General features: G+C 35.1%; 1 protein-coding gene across 1 annotated transcript in view; it reads left to right on the top strand.

Moving 5' to 3' along the window:
* CSMD1 (CUB and Sushi multiple domains 1) overlaps positions 1–21181 on the top strand; it is a 2262799-nt gene that overhangs the window by 2125869 nt on the left and 115749 nt on the right. The window contains exon 50 of the mRNA XM_045286696.1: positions 6205–6390. Coding sequence (XP_045142631.1) covers positions 6205–6390 — 186 coding nt within the window. The remainder of the gene's footprint in view (positions 1–6204; positions 6391–21181) is intronic.

Here is a 21181-nt window from a genome sequence, read left to right as displayed (position 1 = left end):
AGGGACCTGACAGGACAGGGTATCAGGGACCTGACAGGACAGGGTATCAGGGACCTGACAGGACTGGGTAGACTGAGTTTGCTAGACTGTGACTGCTGATAGGAGTAGAAAGCCTCATCTTTCTCCCTTTATTTGACTTATGAACTAAGGCTCCCCAGCAAAATGACTAGTTCAAGCTACATTTATTTGTTTGTTTTATGCATTAATTTATTTAATTAATCAAAAAGAGAATAGTCTGATTCACTGGAAAAGAAAGCATGGGCAGACCCTGATAGTAATGACTTATAGTATGGACACATATAATATATTTATTTTGAAGGTTTTCTTCTTCTCTCTTTTTCTAAGGAGCCCTGGTGGCCCCGTGGTTAAGTGGTGAATGCTTGGCTGTTCACTAAAAAAATGCTCCTCAGGAGAACGATGTGGCAATCTGCTTCCGTCAAAAATGACAATCTTATCGACGCTGTAGGGCAGTTCTCTGCCAGCCCTCCCCTGTTTACCATTCCATCCGGCCAACCCTGACTGTCATAGGGTGGGGGGGCGGGTGTCCCGGCAGTCTGACGGAGAAGAGACACTAGAAGAAGGAATATCTTTCTCTACTTAAAAGAAAAATATGTGGTCTTTGATTAGGAAGCTAAATTCTTACATATCCTTTTGTGTACTCTTCTTTGAAAACTTTAAATAAACAGTTGCTTAAATGCATGCTGTGCAATTCTAAAGCACCTTAATATAATTTTGAAAGTACATTAAACTTATCTTGCAAAAATCTATGATGATCTGTATGTACCAACTATGAGAACATAAGGCTGACATTTTCATTCCGAGTGCCTAATTGTCTTAGCTTTGTTACCATTCTTAACAATCCTCTGCATTAGATCAAATGCTTTTAAAATTATTGACTAGTTTTATTGAACAAAAATCTTGTTACTGTATATACCTCCAAATACAGATTGCTCTGAAAATTAAGCAGTAAATATAATGCATATGGTTTTTCCATCAATTCTTAAAAGACCAGATCAGGTGTTCATTAAGATCTCTTACAAATTTGAACTTTTGAGCTCTAAGGGACAGTGATTAAAAGGGTATTAGATTATAAATTGCATTTGTGACAGAAAATTTGCTTTATTTTCCTCCAGTTTCCTTTCCTGAAATATTTCTCTTCTTTTTAAAATCGAATGAAACTTGGTTTTATATTCCTAAGAAATTACTTCTTTTAGTTGTTCTATTTTTAATTTTTCTAATTTTGAAAAATACCTGTGGCTTCTTTTCCCTCTCTCGACAAATGGTAGGTCAGTGCAGTCACTTCCTTGGCCTTTGCTCTCATAGTGGCTTTGCCCTGAACTCAGCATCCATGATTGTCTGCCTTGCCCAGTCCAAACCTTTGTTTATAATCACTCATTTCCATGCCAACCCTACCATGTTGCCAGGCTTTCATAGCTTTCTTCTGTTGGTTTGTTTCCAGTTGAGAGAAGCTTTCTCTTTCCTTCCTTGGGCTATGATTTTCTAAGTATTTCCCAAAGGTTTAGACCTGAAGATAGTGGTCAGCATAACCCCCATGCATTGCTATCCCAAATTTCTCCTTTTCAGAACTTCCTAGTTTTGAAGTTGTCCATGCATTTCCTTTGGTTTCTGTAAACACTGAGTCAGGAGCTCTCCTTTCCTACCCTTTTTCCATAAGCACTTTCAGTTTATTCAAGATCAGTGGAAGGCTAGATGTGAAACTGGTACATTTTCTTTTGAGGGCCTAGCATCCCATCTGTTCTCAGACAATCTATAAGAACAGTGGAGTGTGTCACTCTATTGCATTGGAATGCCTGCCTTAATAACTGCTTCTATTCTGAATCCAAAGCAGATTTTGCGATGCCGGGGCAGCATCATGACCATGTGAATTGTGGCTCAGTACCTAAATATTCTAAGAAAGTACACAGGACATCTGATAAAATACAGTTGTAAAGATGTAAAACTTTGTACAGATATATAATTTCAGGAGTCAAGTCATGTAATATTTAGGGTTTCATTTCTGGGGTGGAGGGGATGTAAAATGGAGTTGGTGTGCTTGTGAAATCTTCTGTAAGACAATTTGAAAGACATTGCATTTTTCTTTAGCATTGCCTCATTATAAACCATCTGAAATTTGGATTTATTTTCATTTAGGCACATCAAATATGGTATTTCCTGAAAATAACAAAAGCATAACCACATTGATATTCTACTACACTGCATTTTAGAATTCATAATTTTTATCAAAATAATGTTAAAGTAATTATAATGAAAGCATAGTACTTATGTGGTATAAGCTTCCTTGCCCTTTGATGTTCATATTATGAACTGAGTTGTGATGATGTCTGAAAATATAAAAATTGTACCTTCTGTGATGTAAAACATATTTTTCCATTTTCTAGAAATAAATTTTATGAAGGTATATTTATTGAGCAATATGATGTGCTAGACAAAGCAAAGAGAAAAGGGTAAAAATATTGAGAATACGTTTTGTCCTCCAAGAATTTTTATACTATTAGGAAGAAAACATATGGATACCACTTAGGTTAGATGTTCAGCATATAAGTTAGATGATTGGTACATGCTGAAGGACACAAGCTATTACAGGGAAAAAGCAAAAATGCTAGAAAGCTGTGTTTATCTTGCAGACCTGCTGGTAGTTTCAAACTGCTGACCATGGAGATGACAGCCCCATGTATAAACACTACACCACCAGGGAACATGGTGTGCTAACTTCTCAAATTCTTTTCCTTAGCATATATCATCAATCTCTTAGAACTCCTTTTTTCTCAATATCAGAGTAATTTTGAAATAGATACTCTGACCTTTACTGTAGGAAAATCCTAGAAATTATGTGACAAAAACATATCAAGTCTCTGAAAGGGGGAGAGAAAAAGGCAGAATGAGTAGGGTCTCATTGATTAATTCTCTTGGTTTCCTTTTACTGTACTATACAGCAGAGACCCTCGAACCCCTGACACACCGGTGCACACAAACATCAATAATAATAACAATAACAACAACAAAAGCCCCAAGAAAAATGAAGGAACCAGTAAAAAACCAGCATTTAAAACAGAATTCTTTCAGAAAATAATCACTCTACTCCAGATAAACACCAGAAAAAAGAATTTGAGACTGTACCCCCATCCTGGCAGCAAAGACTGAGTAGAAAGTGCTGCTAATGAGAATAAAGTCCTGCCCCATAAATGAGGGACTGTTTAGGGTCAGAGAGGACTGAATGGGAAGCTATGGCCTTTATCCCTGCCAAATGGCAGCAAATCTAGCACCCACAAGGAGGTCACACAGGGCGCCCAGTTTTCCAGCTCTTCTTGGTTATAACAAGGTCTCCATCCCCTTCTCACTAGCATGGTATCACAAGAGATCAACTGGAGAATCTGGGCTTTTCCCTACTGTGGTAAGACTGCCTTGTCATGCATGGTATCAATGGCCCACATGAAAAGCATGGCCTTCCACCCTCACCTAGCTTTAATGATTTGTGTCTCCCCTTATCAGAGGAAGCATATTGGAAAGTCAGGAATTTCACCATCACTCATAGGTTTAAAAAAAAGCCACCTCTTCACAGTAGAGGCTATCTTGTATGGGCTCATGATGTGTCTCAATCATGCTAGCCAGAGAGAAAATATAAACTCCACCACCTGCAAGGGAGTAATAAGAGGTCAATGAATGCCAACAGAGAACCTGTCTTGCTACTTGCATTTCCAATGAGATGACAAATCCCTCAACTTACCAGAGCAATTTCAACAAGACCTCCTAGGACATCACATTTAAATAGATGCCAGAGTATAATAACATATCCATGCTTCAACAGAAAATAATTTGTTATACCTTAAATATAAATTAAATGACAGAAGTAACCAAAAGAGGCCAACAACAATTTGGTATCAATAGTATCTGTCAAGAGTTTAAAAACAGATTATACACTTGAAACAAATTTAAAATATGAAATGTCAGCAAAGATATAGAACATATAAATGAAAGAATAGAAAATCTGAAGAAGAATCACATGCAAGAATTAGAAAAAATTTATATAACAGAAAACTTAAATCTCAAAGAAGGACTTAGTGGCAGAATGGAGAGGAAAAAAAGGAATTGTAAGTGAGCGTAGGGATAGAGAAACAGCAGTTACTCCACTCAAAGAACAGTACAAAAATAAAACAGCACTGAGCCAAAGTGAAGAAAACTATAACAAAATAACATTCGTGATATCAGCATCTCAAAAGGGAAATAAAGGGTGTGCAAGTACAAGAATTATGGATGAGTAGCTCCAGATTTGGCAAAAGACATAAATCTAATATATATTTCAGAAGCTGAGCCAACCAAAAATACTATAAGCTCATAAAATTAACCCAGAGAGGTACTGGAGATAAACATTTGATAACAAAGAAAAAATTTGAAAGCAGCAGGAGAAAAGTGAATCTTTTCCTATAGAGGAACAAGGATTCCAGTGGTATTAGCTTTCCCATCAGAAGCCTTCGGTAGTTAAAAAGAAGAGTACATTTTCAAGTGCTGGAAATGTTTCAAATGTTGAAGAAAGATATTTCAATCTTTTAGTGGTCTACAGTTAGTGAAAATATGTTGTATAAGTAAAGAAGAAATAACATTGTCAGAAGATATACCCTAAAAGAACAGATAAAAGATTTTTTTCTAAAGAAAAAGAGAATTATAAAAGCTGAAGTGTGTCTTAAAGAAAGACAAAGAGCAAAAATATGAGTAAATACAATATATTTTCCTTCTGAGTTTTTGAAATGGTATGTGATGATTTAAGCAAAAATTGCAATATAATATAATGTGGTTAGGTGCCATCAAGTTGGTATATGAAGGGGTACCCCTAAAGAACCAGAATTCCACTGGACAGAGCAGGACTTTCATTAGTAGACATTGTTCCCATTAGGTGAGCTTCAAGCAACTTGCTATGAGTTAGTGCACTCAGTGGCGTCGCCGGGGAAGGTTCTCTCTGTTCACAGTGAATTTTTCTGTAAAAGCAGTTTTGCGTGAGCCTCATTGGTGATAGCCAATTAAAGAAAACAGCATGTGACAGTAAAATTTAGTTTCCTGCTCTGAAAGAATACCGTAGAAACTGTTGTGATGTTGAACACAGCTTACAAGGACAGCATGATGGGAAAAACTCAAGTGTACAGTGGTTTTCTCATTTTGAAAAAGGTGAAATGTCAATTGATTTCAAACCTCCTTTTGCATGTCCATGAACTTCCCTAACGAAAGAAAATGTTGACTCATGTGCATTTGGATTTCATTCCACCAGGTCAGACTGTTAATCAACCTTTCTATATAGAGGGTCTGAAAAGATTGTGTAACAGTGCATGACTAAAGAGGGCCTGATTTGGGGCAGATGGGGGATTGGTTTTGCCAGCACGACAAAGCACCTGCTCACACAGTCATCTCAGTGCATCAGCTTTTGGCAAAAAACAGCATAACTCTCTTGTCCCATGCACCTTACTCACCTGACCTCATTCCATGAGACTTTGTTTCCGTGAATGAAGAGGGACATGAAAGAATAACAATTTGACTACATAGAAGAGGTGAAGGAAAAAACAAGGAAGGTGCTGTCAGCCATCCAAACAGATGAGTTTGAAACATGTTTCCAAGAATGGAACTGCAGATTTGACAAATGTATTAAGTGTAATGTAGAGTACTTTGAAGGTGATAAAGTTGTATTGTAACAACCATTTAAATACACAACTATAATTATGACAATTATATTGTAAATGAAAAGATACAGGACATATTAAGATGTAATCTTTCTACACTTAAATCAATAAAATGTCAACACCAACAGTCAATAATAAAGTATGTATTTAGTACCAATAAAGCCCATAAAAATACTACATACAAAGAGATGTACAGGAAAAATATTACAGTTAAACAAAAAAGGAATCCTAAAAATATTCAAGCAATTGGTATGAAGTGTGGATAAAGAACAATGAAAACAGGGCAAAAATAAAATGGCATGGTTAAGCCATAATATATTAATAATTATAAGTATATAAACATACCAATTAAACATGAGATTGTACAGTAGATTAAGTCAATGTCTATAATAATAATGCGCATCAGAAATGTAGATTCCAAACATTTTTATGTCTGAGATTCAAGAATTTTTAAAAGACGAAAAAACTTCATAAATCCTCAGAAATTCTAAGACTCCAATTGTTATATTATCTTTTTCAGCTGTGTCCTGTGGAATTCCAGAATCCCCAGGAAATGGTTCCTTTATTGGCAATGAGTTTGCTTTGGACAGTAAATTGATATATGAATGCAATGAAGGCTTTAAACTTGAAGCTAGCCAACAAGCCACAGCAGTATGTCAAGAAGATGGATTTTGGAGTAACAAAGGGAAGCCACCTAACTGTAAACGTAAGTGTAAATTAAATCAAATATTAAATCAAATACTACTCTAGATTCCATTAGAAAAATAATTCACTGGTTATAAGTTTACTATATATCATGGGAGGACTTGGTCTCTTGGTCTCCTGCAGTATGTTAATACTAACAACAATTGCTTATTTATAAAATAGTTTACAATAGCATTTTGTGATAGAACAATTGGTTCCATAAGTATCTATAATATGGAATCTATACAATAAATCCTTTTCTATGGTGTCATTTTCAATTTAGAGAATAGAGAATATTGAGACATTTAGGCTGGAAATAGTGCTTTATACAAAATATTAATTTATAATTAAAACTAGCTTCCTCTACACAAACTATTCATTTTAAGTTACTTACAAATTGATGCTCAGCAATTTGATCACTAATGTGGTTTGTACAGGAAGATGCTTTTTTTTCCTAAAGAGCAGTCAATAGCTTCAAAAGCACTCATAATTGGAGTGTATTACTAGCTTCAAAAATACTAGTTTTAAAATCAATCAGCAAATACACAATTCAAAACCAAACAGAGGGAAATGTAACAAGCATACAGACACAAACAAAATTGTTATACTATGATTAATGCAGTTATATTTAAACTAGATTCAAATTGGAAATCATGAAATTGTCCCTTTTTTAAAATTAAAAAAACTATATAATAGTTTAACAGAGCAATAAATTATTTTCTATAAAGCTGTTAGCAAAAGGATACTGCATGATATTTGATTCGTCCATTGGCCTCTCTTTGTGTATAATATAGATGCCTGATCATGGTATAAAATTGACAATATTTGAATATGAATATATAAAGTTGAAAATTGAAAAATAAATAGTTGACCTTTCCCCCCAGTTTTCATTTCCCTTGCACATTAGTCTATTTATTTATATTAATTATGCCATTTACTGAGAGTCAATTAGGAGGCATTGAAACAGCATTCATTTATAATTAAATAATAGTAGAGGAAGTTTAGTGGAAAATACATTTGTATTTATTTCATTTAATTCTAAGCAAAATTATTCTCTTAGTCTAAGAATTTAAACTGATAGAATGCAATATACTCAGGATTGCTTGTAATAAGAAAACGTCTCAAGATTTTAATACATGATTTTCTTTGCACATAGCCTACATATCAAATAATGTTTACAATTAAGTGTCTAATAGATGCTAGATATTTTAAGAACATTTTCTTTAAATCTCAAATATCAGAAAAGTATGGCAAAAATAACATTAAAGATTAGACTATTTTCTAATAATTCCAATAAAATTTTAATTCTAATAAATTTCTACCAACACTCTAACAAAAGTTACTAATTACCAGAAATGGAATTTCAATTCAACTTTATCTAATTCTAAATTGTATTCCCTTTTCATGACACCACCACTGTCCAGTTCCAGGTATATGTCAAAAACGTCTCAAAGATATTCTGTGGTACCCAGACTTACATCAAACATTGGAGCTCAAACATTACTTTTTAAAAAAAATGTCTAGTTATTATTCTTAAAATAGAAATAATTATACTATGTTTTAAAATAAACCTCAGTTTTTATTTGAATTCTATCTGAGAAAAACGAGTGACAAGAGAAATATGTAAAATGTAATTTTATTTGAACATTTTATTTTTATTTGGTTTAAAACAGCAAATGAAACAGAGAAAACACCTTTAAAAGTGCTTTTAGTAAAAACTGAGTAACTTGGAAACTGATTTAAAGAAAATAGTTCCATACCAAGTAAATCAATTTTGCCATCGATTTCACATATTTCCATGGAAACATTTGATTTTAGTATAAATCCCCGGATAGAGATTCTACTATTCCCTTTTACAGGTATGTGGACATTAGTTTGTTTGAACAAACCCCACTTTTTAAGAGTCACCTACATACTCTCAGTGAAATTTTCATTTGATCAATGGAGTATTACGTGTAGATTAATTAAAGAATGCAGTTCATGAGAACTCATGGGCATCAGAAGTGGACAAACTGAATCTGAAGCCTTTCATAATAATGTTGAGCTCTTTCTTCATCAGCATGTGCAGTACAAAGAGTGTTGGAACTTCTACGTCATAAATGCAACCTTAAAAATTGCTTAAATGATGTATATTTATACCTAATAAAACATTTAATTTTGCAAAGCACACCCAAATGTTTAGCTTTGCTTAGAGCTTGGTTCTGAAAATGCCTTTGCCAGCAGTTAATATCTGTCAAAGACTTGGATTAGCATCATTGAGTTCAACCAACATCAGTTTATGTTAGAATTATAAATGAAAGAAGCAGAACGTACATGTCTATGTCCTTGATCTCAGTAGAAGAAAAGAGAAAATATCATTTTTAAAAGATTGAAGCAGACAAATTACCTTAGATTGCATCGAAAAATAATTTCAGAGAACTCTTCAGGCATGAGACAATGAAATAAGCTAATTGAATAAAAAAGTGATGTATACCTCTAACCCATCTATCAAATTGTCTTGGTGTGAGTATTTTGTTCAGGCTTGCATCCACTGGCATAAATAAAACAGATTGACAGAATGTGGTACAGACTCTTGGGGGCCTGCTGATAAGCACAGGCCAGTACGTGAATGTCCCCAAACATAGCAGCCTGGGAATAGTAACTGAAGTAAATGAGGTCATTGGAATGGTGTGCTTCTCTGTTAGTTATCGAGTGCTGCTGTAGCAGGAATACTATGAGTGAGTGGCTTTAAAAAGCAGATATTTATTTCTCAAAGTTTAGGAAGCTGGAAATCCAAGTTCCGGTGCTGACTCTGTGGAAAGGCTCTTTCTCTGTAGGACAGGATGGAAATCTGTGTCTCCATTTCTCAAATCAGCCATTCTGGGAGTTCCTGAGGTTTTTTGATTTTGTTTGTTTTGTTTTTCCCTCTGAGAGTTCCTTAGTTTGTTCTGGGAGGTCTTCAATTCCTCAGCCTACACACAGTGTCGCTCCTCCCCCACGAATCGACTTTCTTCTGGGCCTAATCTATCATTTCATGTTTAAGAAATGGTTGGTTTAAAACACAGTCCACACTGATATAACCATGCTGACATAACAAAGAAAACCTATTCCAAAATGGGATCACAACCAGAGATAAAGGGGCTAGAATATCCAACATTTATTTTGGGGAAATAAAATTCAATTCACACAATCAGTCTTTATAAAGGAGATGCCATTCTGAGTTCCATGTATAGAATTCTAATAGTAATCAAGATTTGTGTCTTGCTTGGTTCAACAATCGATGCTCATGAGATAAGCAGTCAAGAGATCAAAAGATGCACTGCACTGGGTAAATCTGCTACACAAGACTTCATTGAAAAGCAAGAACATCGTTTTAAGGACTAAGGTGTGCCTGACTCAAGCCATGATATTTTCAGTTGCCTCACATGTATGCGGAAGTTGGACATTGAATAAGAAAGAGCAATAAAGAAGAAGGACAGCATTTGGATTTTGAAGAATATTGAAAATACCACCGACTGCTGAAAGGACAAACAATCTGTCTTGGAAGTACAGCCAGAATGCTCTTCAGGGGCAAGAACAGCAGTGCTTCCTCTTACGTACTTGAACACGTTATCTGGAGAGGGGATCATGGTTGGTAAAACGGAGAAACAGCGAAAAAGAGATAGAAAGGAAATGGATTGATACAGTGGCGGCAACAATAGGCTCCAGTGGAGGAACACTTTCGAGTATGGCCCAGGATTGTGCAGTGTTTCATTCTGTCCTGCACAAGGTCAATGGGTCAGAACTGACTCGATGGCACATAACAATAGCAACAACAATAATCAAGACTGTTTATTGAATTCAAACTATGCTTTCTTAATGTGTATTAACATTTCCTTGTGTTCTATATTTTGATAAGAATTACAATGCAAAATAAGTAATTATGTGTAGAGTTTACTCAGAATTACAAAAATTAATATGAAAGATTTTTAAACATAGGAAGATAATGTGTAGTGATATGAATTTTGTTTGATCATAATATAAACATGGAGGAACATTTGTTATTGTTAGAAATTGCTTTGTGGAAAGTCAGCGACTGCCATAATTTAAAACCATGCGGAAACAGCTTGATTAGATACAGATCAATGCTTTTTTGGCAGCTTAAAACAGTCAAGTGGGTTACTTTTCCAAAATCTTCTTAGTGACATACCACACCTTGGTGGAGTCCAATTTCAAGGCTGTAACCATTACAGTAGGCTATCAATAAATAGAAAGATGATTTAAGTATTAAACTGGTTTCATTATAGGTAAGGTTGTGTACATAGGGAGAGATTATTGGGAAGTCTTCCAAGCTCTGGTAAATGTCCACAGATAAAAGCAAAAATGCACACAGAGTTGGAGAAGAGAACACAGTCAGGTAATAGACCTAATAATGCTTGCTGCCCATCACCTGAGATGGAGTGAAAGGGGAGCTGAATATAAAGCTGGATATTCTCCGCTAATCTTTCTTCGGCTCATCTCTTCTCATCCTGCATTCCTTCCATCAGCAAGCCCAGTCAGTCTTCTACTCATCCGACTTTTATTCCATCACCAAATATATCTGGTAACTTTGTTCCATTTCAATACTAGTCCATGTGATCATACTATACATAGTATGTCTTAAAAATATATAAATAAAAAAATACCATTCTTATTTCTAAAATCTCCAGAGAGTTATACTGTCAATAAGAATAAAATGAATACTTTTCTTTTAATTTTGAACTCGTTCACAAAAGTAAATAGCCAAACATTGTAGAAGAGGCTGATTTGAAGCCTTACTAAGACCATGCAGGATTTCATATATGCATCTTTAGTTAGAAGCATCATACCAAAAAAACCAAAAACCCAAAACAGTTTCAGATCGTGTTGATCTCCAGTCATTTTCAAGGCATGGCTCCAAGAGCTTCATGCAAATTGATTACATTAAATTCTACTATGACCTTTTGAAATAGGTAATTGTACTTTCCCCACTTTGTAGATGAAATAGTGATTGGCAAGGGCCACAGACATAATCAAGGAAAATCAGGATGTGGGTTGAGATGCCAGTGAAGATTCTTATCCTAAGTTCTATGCTACTCTGCCCCCAGCAATCTATTAGATCTCATATTTATTAAGTTTTCATATGCTACACAACCAAAACTACCAATAGGAAAAAGTTACCAGTTTAAGCTAATATGGTAATTCACTCTGAAACATATTATAGAACTGACGGTACAAGAGGAAGTCATAATTCATTTCAGGACAGATAGTAGACCAAAGAATTTCAAGGGCATTGAATATTTATGTCTAATTTTGTGTGTGTGTGGAAAAAAGGAGCCAAGGGTTTTTGCTGCTCAGAATCAAATGTTCCATAATTTGCTAAAACATGTAAGTGTCCTTGTTTTATATATACATGAGAATTTTTGTCTTATTTTGTTTTAAAGTACTTATCTAGATGTACAGTTGCTTTTAAGTTAAAAATTAGGGGAAAGATGACTTTTTACTAAAAAATGAAGTTCCCAATGTAGTAAGTTTATAGTGTGTTCCACTAAAAGATAATTAAACTTCAAGAAATTAATTTTCATTTTAAAGCCTTTCTTTGGTAGTATACCACTTATAGTAAAGTAAGAAATAAACATTTTAGGTCTGGAGTACTACTTTCTCAAAATTTTAAAGAAAGTTTCCCATTACATATTAAATGTTTGAAAAGGAAGAAACATTTAATTTAAAATGTCTTGATTTTCAAAGAATGTGGGGAAAGTTTACTTATTAAGGGGCTTTGCTTCTTTTAAGTTAAAGGATACCATCAGAGTAGGCATAAAGTTGTCCTTCTTGTTTAGGAAATTTGCCTATAATTAGATGTGAAATATTTTTCCCCAAGGCTGATTCCATTGACAACCATAGTGGTAAGAAACAGTTTTCCAAGTTTGTGTACCAACAGTAATAAAATGTAGATCAGTATACTGACTCTCAAGAGATAAGAAACAGTTCAACTTTGATAAGTAGTAAATGTCAATGGTAAATAAAATTACTCATTTGACACTCAGGTTTAGTAAAATAATGGTTGCAATAAACAACCGTGGTTGAGTCTGTGCCCTACCTGCAGAAGTACAGATCTCCAAAGCAGATGTGTGTGCGCCTCATTCCTTTTCATCTTCATTATCCACTGAGACTGGATTTGGATCATTGAAGCTGCGAATCACGTTGGTGACATAATCATGCAAATGAGGGCTGCTGCTCCTAATGAACTATGTGTAATATTTTGACACAATGACAAATAAAAATGCATTAAGCTCTTTGTATTTAGGAGGAAATGACTCTAATAAGATAAAGAAATGAGAATTTTAATGCCAACATATGGCTTTTTTTCCCTTTCTCAATTAAGGTTACTAGTCAGTGAAGCCTGTTCATCATTTGTAGCTTTTTAAGGACATGGTGTGTGTTGGAGTATAATGGATGTCTAAAGAGACTCTCGAACTTGCTATAGCAAAAGGGAGCACTGATAAAGTACAATGACTGAAGAGAAGATTCCAAAGGGCAGCTCAAGAAGACAACGTAAACTGATCTAATGAAATGTGCCAAGACCTGAAGTTAGAAAATCAACAGGAAAGAACATGCTCAGTAATTTTCAGGCTGGAAGAAATGAAGGAGTGATTCTAAGGAAGAAATATAGAATGATACAAGAAGCATCAAGAGAAAAGGAAGGAATACACAGTGTAACAAAACTAATTAGTGAATGTTCAAATATTTCTGGAAGTAGAATAAGATCAAGAACTGGTGGTACTGAAGAGAGAAATTCAAGCTGCAATGAAGGCACTGGAGAAAAACATGTTGGCAGGAATTAACAGAAATATGATTAAGATATTTTAGCAAACTGATATCAGACAGAAAGGACTCTCTATCTATGCAGAGAATTTTGGAAAACTGCTCCTTGGCTAACTGATTAGCAAGGATACATATTTGTGGACATTCCAAAGAAAGGTGGTGCACCAGAAAGCAAAATGATCGATCAATACCACATGTAAGTAAAATTATGCTGAAGATAATTTTAGAACATAGTTGTTGCACTGGTAGAAATTTATAAAGGGCTAAGACAGAAGAAAGTATAAAGAAAACACGGGGAGTATAAAGGATAAAAGATAATACATTGTGGGTACTGTAATCAATGACATGAAATAAAATGTGTATGAATTGTGTAATGAAAAATTATGTTCTTGGTAAAACTGTCAACCAGTTCAAAAATTAAATGCTAAACGCAAAAGCTGGATATAACTAGAAATTCAAGCCAGGTGCAGAAGAGGATATCAATTGAGGACTGTTATTGCTGATAGAAGATAGATTTGAGTTGAAAGCAGAGACTTATCAGGAAGATGCTAATTGTGTGTTATTGACTACACAAAGGATTGACTGTGTAGATCACATCAAACTATGGATAACATTGAGAAGAATGTGAATGCTTGCAACTTACTAATGATGCACATGCAGTACCTGTGTATGGACCAAGGGGCAGTCATTCAAACAGAAAAAAGGGAATTTGTGTGGATTGAATTAGAGAAGAAATGACTCAGGGTTGTATCCTTTCACTGTACTTCGTAAGCCTGTTAATAATCCCAGAAGCTGAGTTAATAATCCCAGAAGCTCTACTTTATGAAGAAAATTGTAACACCAGATTGGAGTGAGGATCACTAACAACCCGTGACATGCAAGCAATACAATCTTGCTTGTTGAAAAGGAGGGGAACTTACAGCATTTTCTGATGAAGATCAAAGACTACAGCTTTTAGTATGGATTGTAGCTCAAAACAAAAATAAAAACCACAAAAAAATAACCTCCAGATGGATCTTCACGACAAATTAGCAACATGATGATAAATGAAGAAAAACCTTGAAGTTGCTAAGGTTTTCATTTTACTTGGATCCATAGTGAACACCATGGAAACATCAACCAAGAGATAAAATGGCGTGGTGTTGTGGTGCAGTTTTGCTGCTAAAGACTTCTACGTAAATCAGAACACAGTCTGCAAAATAGAACACAAGCCCAACAGATCCCTTCAAAGTTAGAACGGCAGTGATCATCTGGGGCCGCTTCTCTCTCTCCCTTGCTCACCTGCTCACTCAATAAATATCTATGTCTTTTGTTGGTGTTGTCTTAAACACCTAAGGTAAGTGTATAGATGACTGGTATAATTTTTACATTGAAAAGTCGCTAGATATCTGTGTTTTAAATGGAAACAAATGATAACTCACAAATATATTTTCTCCCCTGATATAGGAATTTTAATATTATAGTTTAAATTTACCACCTTTCCCTAAATACCTATTTTCCTTCACTCTGCGCTCTTGGGACCAATATGTGTGTGTCTATCATCTCTATCGTCACCTATCTATCCTCTATCTATATTGGCATGCATCCAAACTCTTTAAGAGAAAGTATATGACAAATTGAATTTCCACTATCCAGTCATACAGCATTCTAATTTGTAGTGGATATCAACTCCTAGTTTGGAATTTTCCACCTAATCATCGTGTCTAGTATTTTTGGATCAATGGTTCTGATCATGTTTTTATGCCTCTAAAAATAGCACATACACATAGGTTTAAGATTTAGATCCAAGTTCATCAGTAATCCATAAATTATTACATGATCACCTGGGTATACTACAATGAAGTATTCTTTAGAAAAACAGGATAATTAATAAAGAATATTTAATAAAACATTTTAAAATAAAAAGTTACCAAAAAACTTTTTTTTTTTCAATTTATAAGGAACCATAGAGTTTTTACTTTGGGCCATTGCAAAATATCCAGTTTAATTTTGGATCTCCATGCATGTGGAACCCCTGACTTTCGAAAGTATACAGCATGCCAGACCTAATAAAATATGATAATGAACATAAAAATAACACAACCAAAATATTTTGGGGAATTTTTAGAGAAACAAACTAAAAGCAATTTTTGGAAAGAAAGCCATTTTAAAGATATAACTCAATTTGTTAAAGATAAACCCATTACATGAATTAATAAAATAACAGGGTTGATTTTATTTATTTATTTGGATCAGTTTATATTAATAGTACTATGTTTATCATCTTGTTGGACTAGTTTAGAATCATTGACATTAGCCATTTTGTGCAATTAAAAATAGCTATGATATGGAGCTTTTATTAAAAATTTATGAAGCATTCTGAAAAATGTTTTCCAGTATCTTTAAAGTTGATCAAACATTAGTCTGGTTTACGTGTCATAATCAGAATGTTTAGGGAGATGATAGTTACCTCTTAGCTAGGTGAGAACAAGGGCATTACTGGTAATTTTTTTTTTTTACTTCATAGTAAATCAGATCTTATGTAAATTTGTGGATTTCATTTATTTTTAATTTGTATTATTGTTCCTTTTTATTACTAATACTATTATAAATCCAGTCTTTATTTATTCGTAAATCAGTTTCTTTATAAATCCATACTTTGGTGACACGACTGAAAGTGTCTACACATTGTTAGGGATATAAGCAGTGCAGATATTACAGGTTTAAATCAGAACAGTGCACTTTCAAATTACCAACTGATGCTCTGGTACGCGACAGTGAATTAGATCAAGCTGCAGGCCTGGTCAGAGCCCTAGTGATACTGTGAGCTGAGCATTGGGCTGCTAACAAGATTAGCCATTTAAATCCACTAGTAGCGCCCAGGGAAGGAAAAAGCTGAGGAGCTGCGTGCAGCTGTCTGCTCTGCAGGATTTACAGACTTGGAAAATGAGGTGCAGCTCCAATCCGTCCTAGATAGGCTCCCCATAAGTCAGAATGGACTTTCTGACAGTGGTTTGTTTACAGGATACTTCAGTTGGCACCAGGATCCTAACTACGAAGTTGGAGCCGTGATAGCGGAGCAGTGCACTTGTCCTATGTCATTAGTTTTGAACGTTGCCCAGCTTCCTACCCATTCCAATGTCTAACATCAATAGTGAGTTTATTGTACCCCACTCCTACGGGAATTGATTCTGACCCCATAAGACTTTATCTATGGAGGGTTTCTAAGACTGCAAATCTTCATGGGAGCAGACAACCTCCTCTTTCCCCAAAAGAACAGCTGGTGGTTTTGAACCACTTATTTTGCAATTAACACTCCATGCTTAACCGACAGCACCACCACAAGTCCTGAGTGGAAAAGACTGTAACCTGATAGATCATTGTGCTTTAAGTAAATCTTAAAAAAACGAACATCTGCAAGTGAATGTTTACAAATGATATGGTATAATGTAATGTATAATGTATAATGCGTGCAAATATTACTTTAGATACTTTTTTAAACACAAGAATGAGAGGAAATCTGATAATTATGAGATCTTAAGGATAACAATATTGTGAAATTCTAGTTTCAGTCAGGAATGTGGGATGGAGAGCTTAGGAACTACTTCAGATTCAGATTTCTTTGTGGAGTGTGTGTGTGTCTGTGTGTGTGTGTGTGTGTATGTAAGCATTGAGCATCTAGTCAAAATTTACCAAGCTAATTAGATATGCTTGATCTAAGCTTTGTAATGAGAATTACTAACCCATACTGAGTATTACCAGGGGAAAATGTGTGCTAAAAACAAAACATATGTGTCCCTGCATCTGGAAGAAGATTAGAACACCACAGAAGATTTATGATAAGGGTTTGTAATTTATGAGAGAGAAAGCTAAAGGGCTTTATTGATGGTGGCTACACTGCCACTCTCTGAATATCTTACACAAAACAGCTGTTCGCCTTCCTGTTTTACCACTGGCTAAATGAATCTATAATACATCAGAATCACTCAAGGTAAAATTTAAAGCCAAGTGTTTTCAAGTAAAATACAAAATATTTTGTTATCACTGAAACACTGATATATTTAGATAATATATTTATATATGTTTTGTTTTATGGTCCCATTTTTATACCCAAAATAACCTCATAAAACAATTCTTATTTTCATTTAACAGAAGAAACTGAGGATGGAGGAAAGCTAAATACCTGATGGAAACCTTTCCATTAGTAAGTGGCAGAGACAAAATGTGAACCTGTATTCCTTAAGCCCTACATAGCCCCCGCATCTTTTGAAAACAGTCACAGTTTAGCTTAATGAGAAATCATGTTTGCCATGAGCACCATGCTCTTTTTAAGAGCTGTTGACATGGGATCAATTTGACAAGAGCACTTGAAAGATCGGACTGTAAGTTTAAAGGACAGTGAAGTTATGTTAAGGAGCCTTAGTTGCTGGTTCAAAACCACCAGCTGTCTTTCCCTACAGATTTGTCTCAGAACCTGTATGGGAATCTTGTGAGTTGTAATCATGTCCATAGCTGTGGATTTGGTTGGTCTGCGGGAGCTTATGTAAAATAGAGGAGGAATGATTGGAAAAGGAGAATGAGAATGGTTGGTCAACTCAAGTGATGTTATCAATGGTACTGAGTTATATGTGGAAAACATGTTGGATTAGTGCTTGTCCTCCTGCTGTGTTTACTCTGAACAATAAAAACCAAAGTAAAAATTTTATACGAAATATATATAAATTACATTATGTAAAAGTAGTCAAACTGTTTCCATTTAGGTAGAACATTAAGGTGCTGTCTGGTCACTTCGGTGAATGGCATTGTAAGGGAAAGTCGCTGAAGGGACCCTAAGAAACCAGCTAAAAACCCTTTATGCTTTTGAACACATGTTTTATTTAACTTGACATGGCCTTTTATTTATCTGAAATTATCAAATTGATTGAATTATAAAAATGTATTTAACAGAAAGTTTTCTTTTCCTACTTTTTTCATATTGGCACAATTTCTAAGCTATTTTTGAAATTATATTATTCATTTGATATTTGTACTCTTGCGTGTTTGCATCATAATTAATTTAATTCTCATATACATATTCATTATCGCATTTTAGTATTTTATAGAATAAATATAATTTTCTTGCATTTTTTTCTGAGAAAGCAAGGAAAATTTCTGGGTCAGAGAAAGACAATAAAAGGAGAGACGGGATTCTAGTCTGATTTGGGGTGACAGTGGGCTCACTTGTTTATCAGCCTCAGAGTTGTTATGAGGATCAATTTAATGTGAACTTATGTTTACAAGGCGAAAAAGGCCTTTAGCCCTTTCATGAAAGGACTAGCAGTAGTCCTGAAGCAATCTCTTGACTTTGGATAATTGAGAAATGCTGGCACATACACAGAAAAAGCCCAAATGAATTCCCATCTAAGCTATTTTTGTTAGTAAGAATGAAGTGTTTTCTTTAAAAATGTCAGTACAGTGGAAGGAAGGCTAGTTTATGTTGCTTCCTGAATGTAATTCAACTTTTTTTTTTTTTCCGGTAAAGTCTTTTGGGAGAAGCATATGTTAGTTCCACTGGATTCTGACTGGCAGGGACAGCCCTAGGAAAAATATGAACAAGCCAAATATTGCTTCCAAAGTCTCACTTCCTTTCTCCCTAATGCTCTTAGCACACTCTTTGCCTTCTTTCTTCCATATTTTACTCTAGTTTCTATTTTCCTGTAGTCTACAGCCCAAATATCTGTCATTGTTACCTTACTCGATTAATTTGTTACCTATATCATGATATGGAAATGAGTCTATGTGTAATGTCATGAATTAAATGTAGAATTATGCAGTTATATATAATGTCATGAAATGAAAATGTCCCATAATTCTGTATGTTTGTTTTTATTTCTACTCTTTTCATCTGAGATAGACCTATATTTCACATATAACCTTTAATTTTCATGTCTTTGTTACATTTCTCTTATATTGAAATGTGGGAAGACTTTAAAAGTTAGTAATAAAGCACAAGCAGTACAGTTTTCCTAAATAAACCCACTAACCTGTTATCCATTAATATATGCAGCCTCTTACGTTTACATGTATTTTATTGATATAATGCTTAGTTCACCCAAACATATTTGTATCACAAGACTAAAGATTCTTTCACTGGTTTTAAGCTTAACTGCTTAGATTAAACAATTTTGAATAAATGCTTTAAATTTTTACTTGCTTTAAGCATGAGCTTTTTCCCAGTCTAAATGAAAAATGCCTTTGTGTCTAATATTGCTGTTGACATTGGTGCCCAGAGTCGGTCCTGACTCACAGTATCTCCATGGACAGCAGAGGGAAACATCGGCCTGGCTGCATCCACACAGTTGTGCTTATGTTTGATCCCATTGTTGCAGCTGCTGTGTCAGCCAGTCTCATAAGTGGTCTTCTTTTTACTGCCTCCCTACTTTATCAAGTATGAAATCTTATCCCAGGGACTGCTCTCTTCTAATAACACGTCCTGCTAAGATGTTTCTTTCAGTACTCCCAAATCCTGTTGATTGTCTCTGCATATGTCTAATTGTTAAAACATCTGGAGTCTACATAAAAGAGTAAAAGAAGAAGAGGGAAAGTAAAGCACATGCAACATCGTCTGCTAGAGACAACGCTACAGCCATCCTTATCATGTGAATCCCAATTGTTTTCTTTTAACCATTTTTCTTAAGGTTAAATTCATAATTTTGAGAACCCTCAGACTGTACTCCTTTTTCACAATCACATTATATAAAAAGTTGGATACATACACATATGTATGCATACACACCCACACATATATATTCTTAGCATATTTATAACTGGACCAATAGACAGCATCATGATAAATGGAGAAAAGATTAAAATTGTGGAGGAATTCGTTTTATGTAGATGCACAACTCATGGAAACAGCAGTCAATAAATCAAGCAACCTATTGCACTGGGTAAATGGGCTGCCCAAGACCTCTTTTTTCTTTTTGGTTTTTTGGCTCTGTAATCTTTTTTTTTTTTTTTAACATTTTATTAGGGGCTCATACAACTGTTATCGCAATCCATACACACATCAATTGTGTAAAGCGCATTTGTACATCATTCTCAAAACATTTTCTCTCCACTTAACCCCCCGACATTAGGTCCTCATTTTTCCCCTCCCTCCCCACTCCCCCCTCCCTCATGAGCCCTTGATAGTTTATAAATTGGTATTTTGTCATATCTTGCCCTGTCCGACGTCTCCATTCACCCACTTTTCAGTTGTCTGTCCCCCAGGGAGGAGGTCACACACAGTTCCATGTAATCGATTCCCTCTCTCCTACCCATTCTCCCTTTACCCTCCCTGTTTCGCCACTCACACCACTGGTCCTATAGGGCTCATCCGCCCAAGACCTCTTTAAGTATTGAAGAACAGAGATGTCACTTTGTGGATTAAGATGTGCTTGATCTAAGCCATGATACGTCCATTCAACTCACTTGCATGTGGACGTTAGACAATGAATAAGGAAGGCTGAAGAATGACCGATGCATTTTAATTACTGTGTTGGTTAAAAATATTAAAAGCGCCAGGAAAATAAACAAATTTATCTTGGAAAAAATTCAGCCAGAATGCTCCTTGGAAAAGTGAGCAGCTAGGCTTCATATCAGTTATGATATGAAGTTTGGACATGTTATCAAGAGAGACAAGTCTCTAGAAAAAGGACAACATGCTTGATGAAGTGGACAGTCGACAAACAAATACAGTGGAGGCAACAAGGATGAAAGAGTGGTGCAAGAGCAGGTGGTAGTCTTTTCCTAGGGTTGCTGGGAGTCAGAGCCTAACCTCAACGATAATCACAAAGAATCGACTGCCAGTAAATCATTTCTGACTCAGGATGAGCCCATGTGTTTCCTAGTAGTAAGGAATTCTGTAGGGATTCTTCTGGTTGTAATAATCATATTTTCTTTTGAATCAGATCTCAAAATTTGGGGATCACTGCTTGTACCCACCAGGCCTTCTTTAATATAGTAAGTAGCAAACATTAGTTGAGACGGGCATAGGAGGTGTGTCATAGCAG

This window comes from Echinops telfairi, unplaced genomic scaffold, assembly GCF_000313985.2.
Source record: "Echinops telfairi isolate 266 unplaced genomic scaffold, ASM31398v2 ScPeMD7_9;HRSCAF=40, whole genome shotgun sequence".
NCBI classification, from domain to species: domain Eukaryota; kingdom Metazoa; phylum Chordata; class Mammalia; order Afrosoricida; family Tenrecidae; genus Echinops; species Echinops telfairi.
The sequence above is the reverse complement of the archived record's forward strand: the minus strand, read 5'-3'. Positions and strand labels throughout refer to the sequence as shown.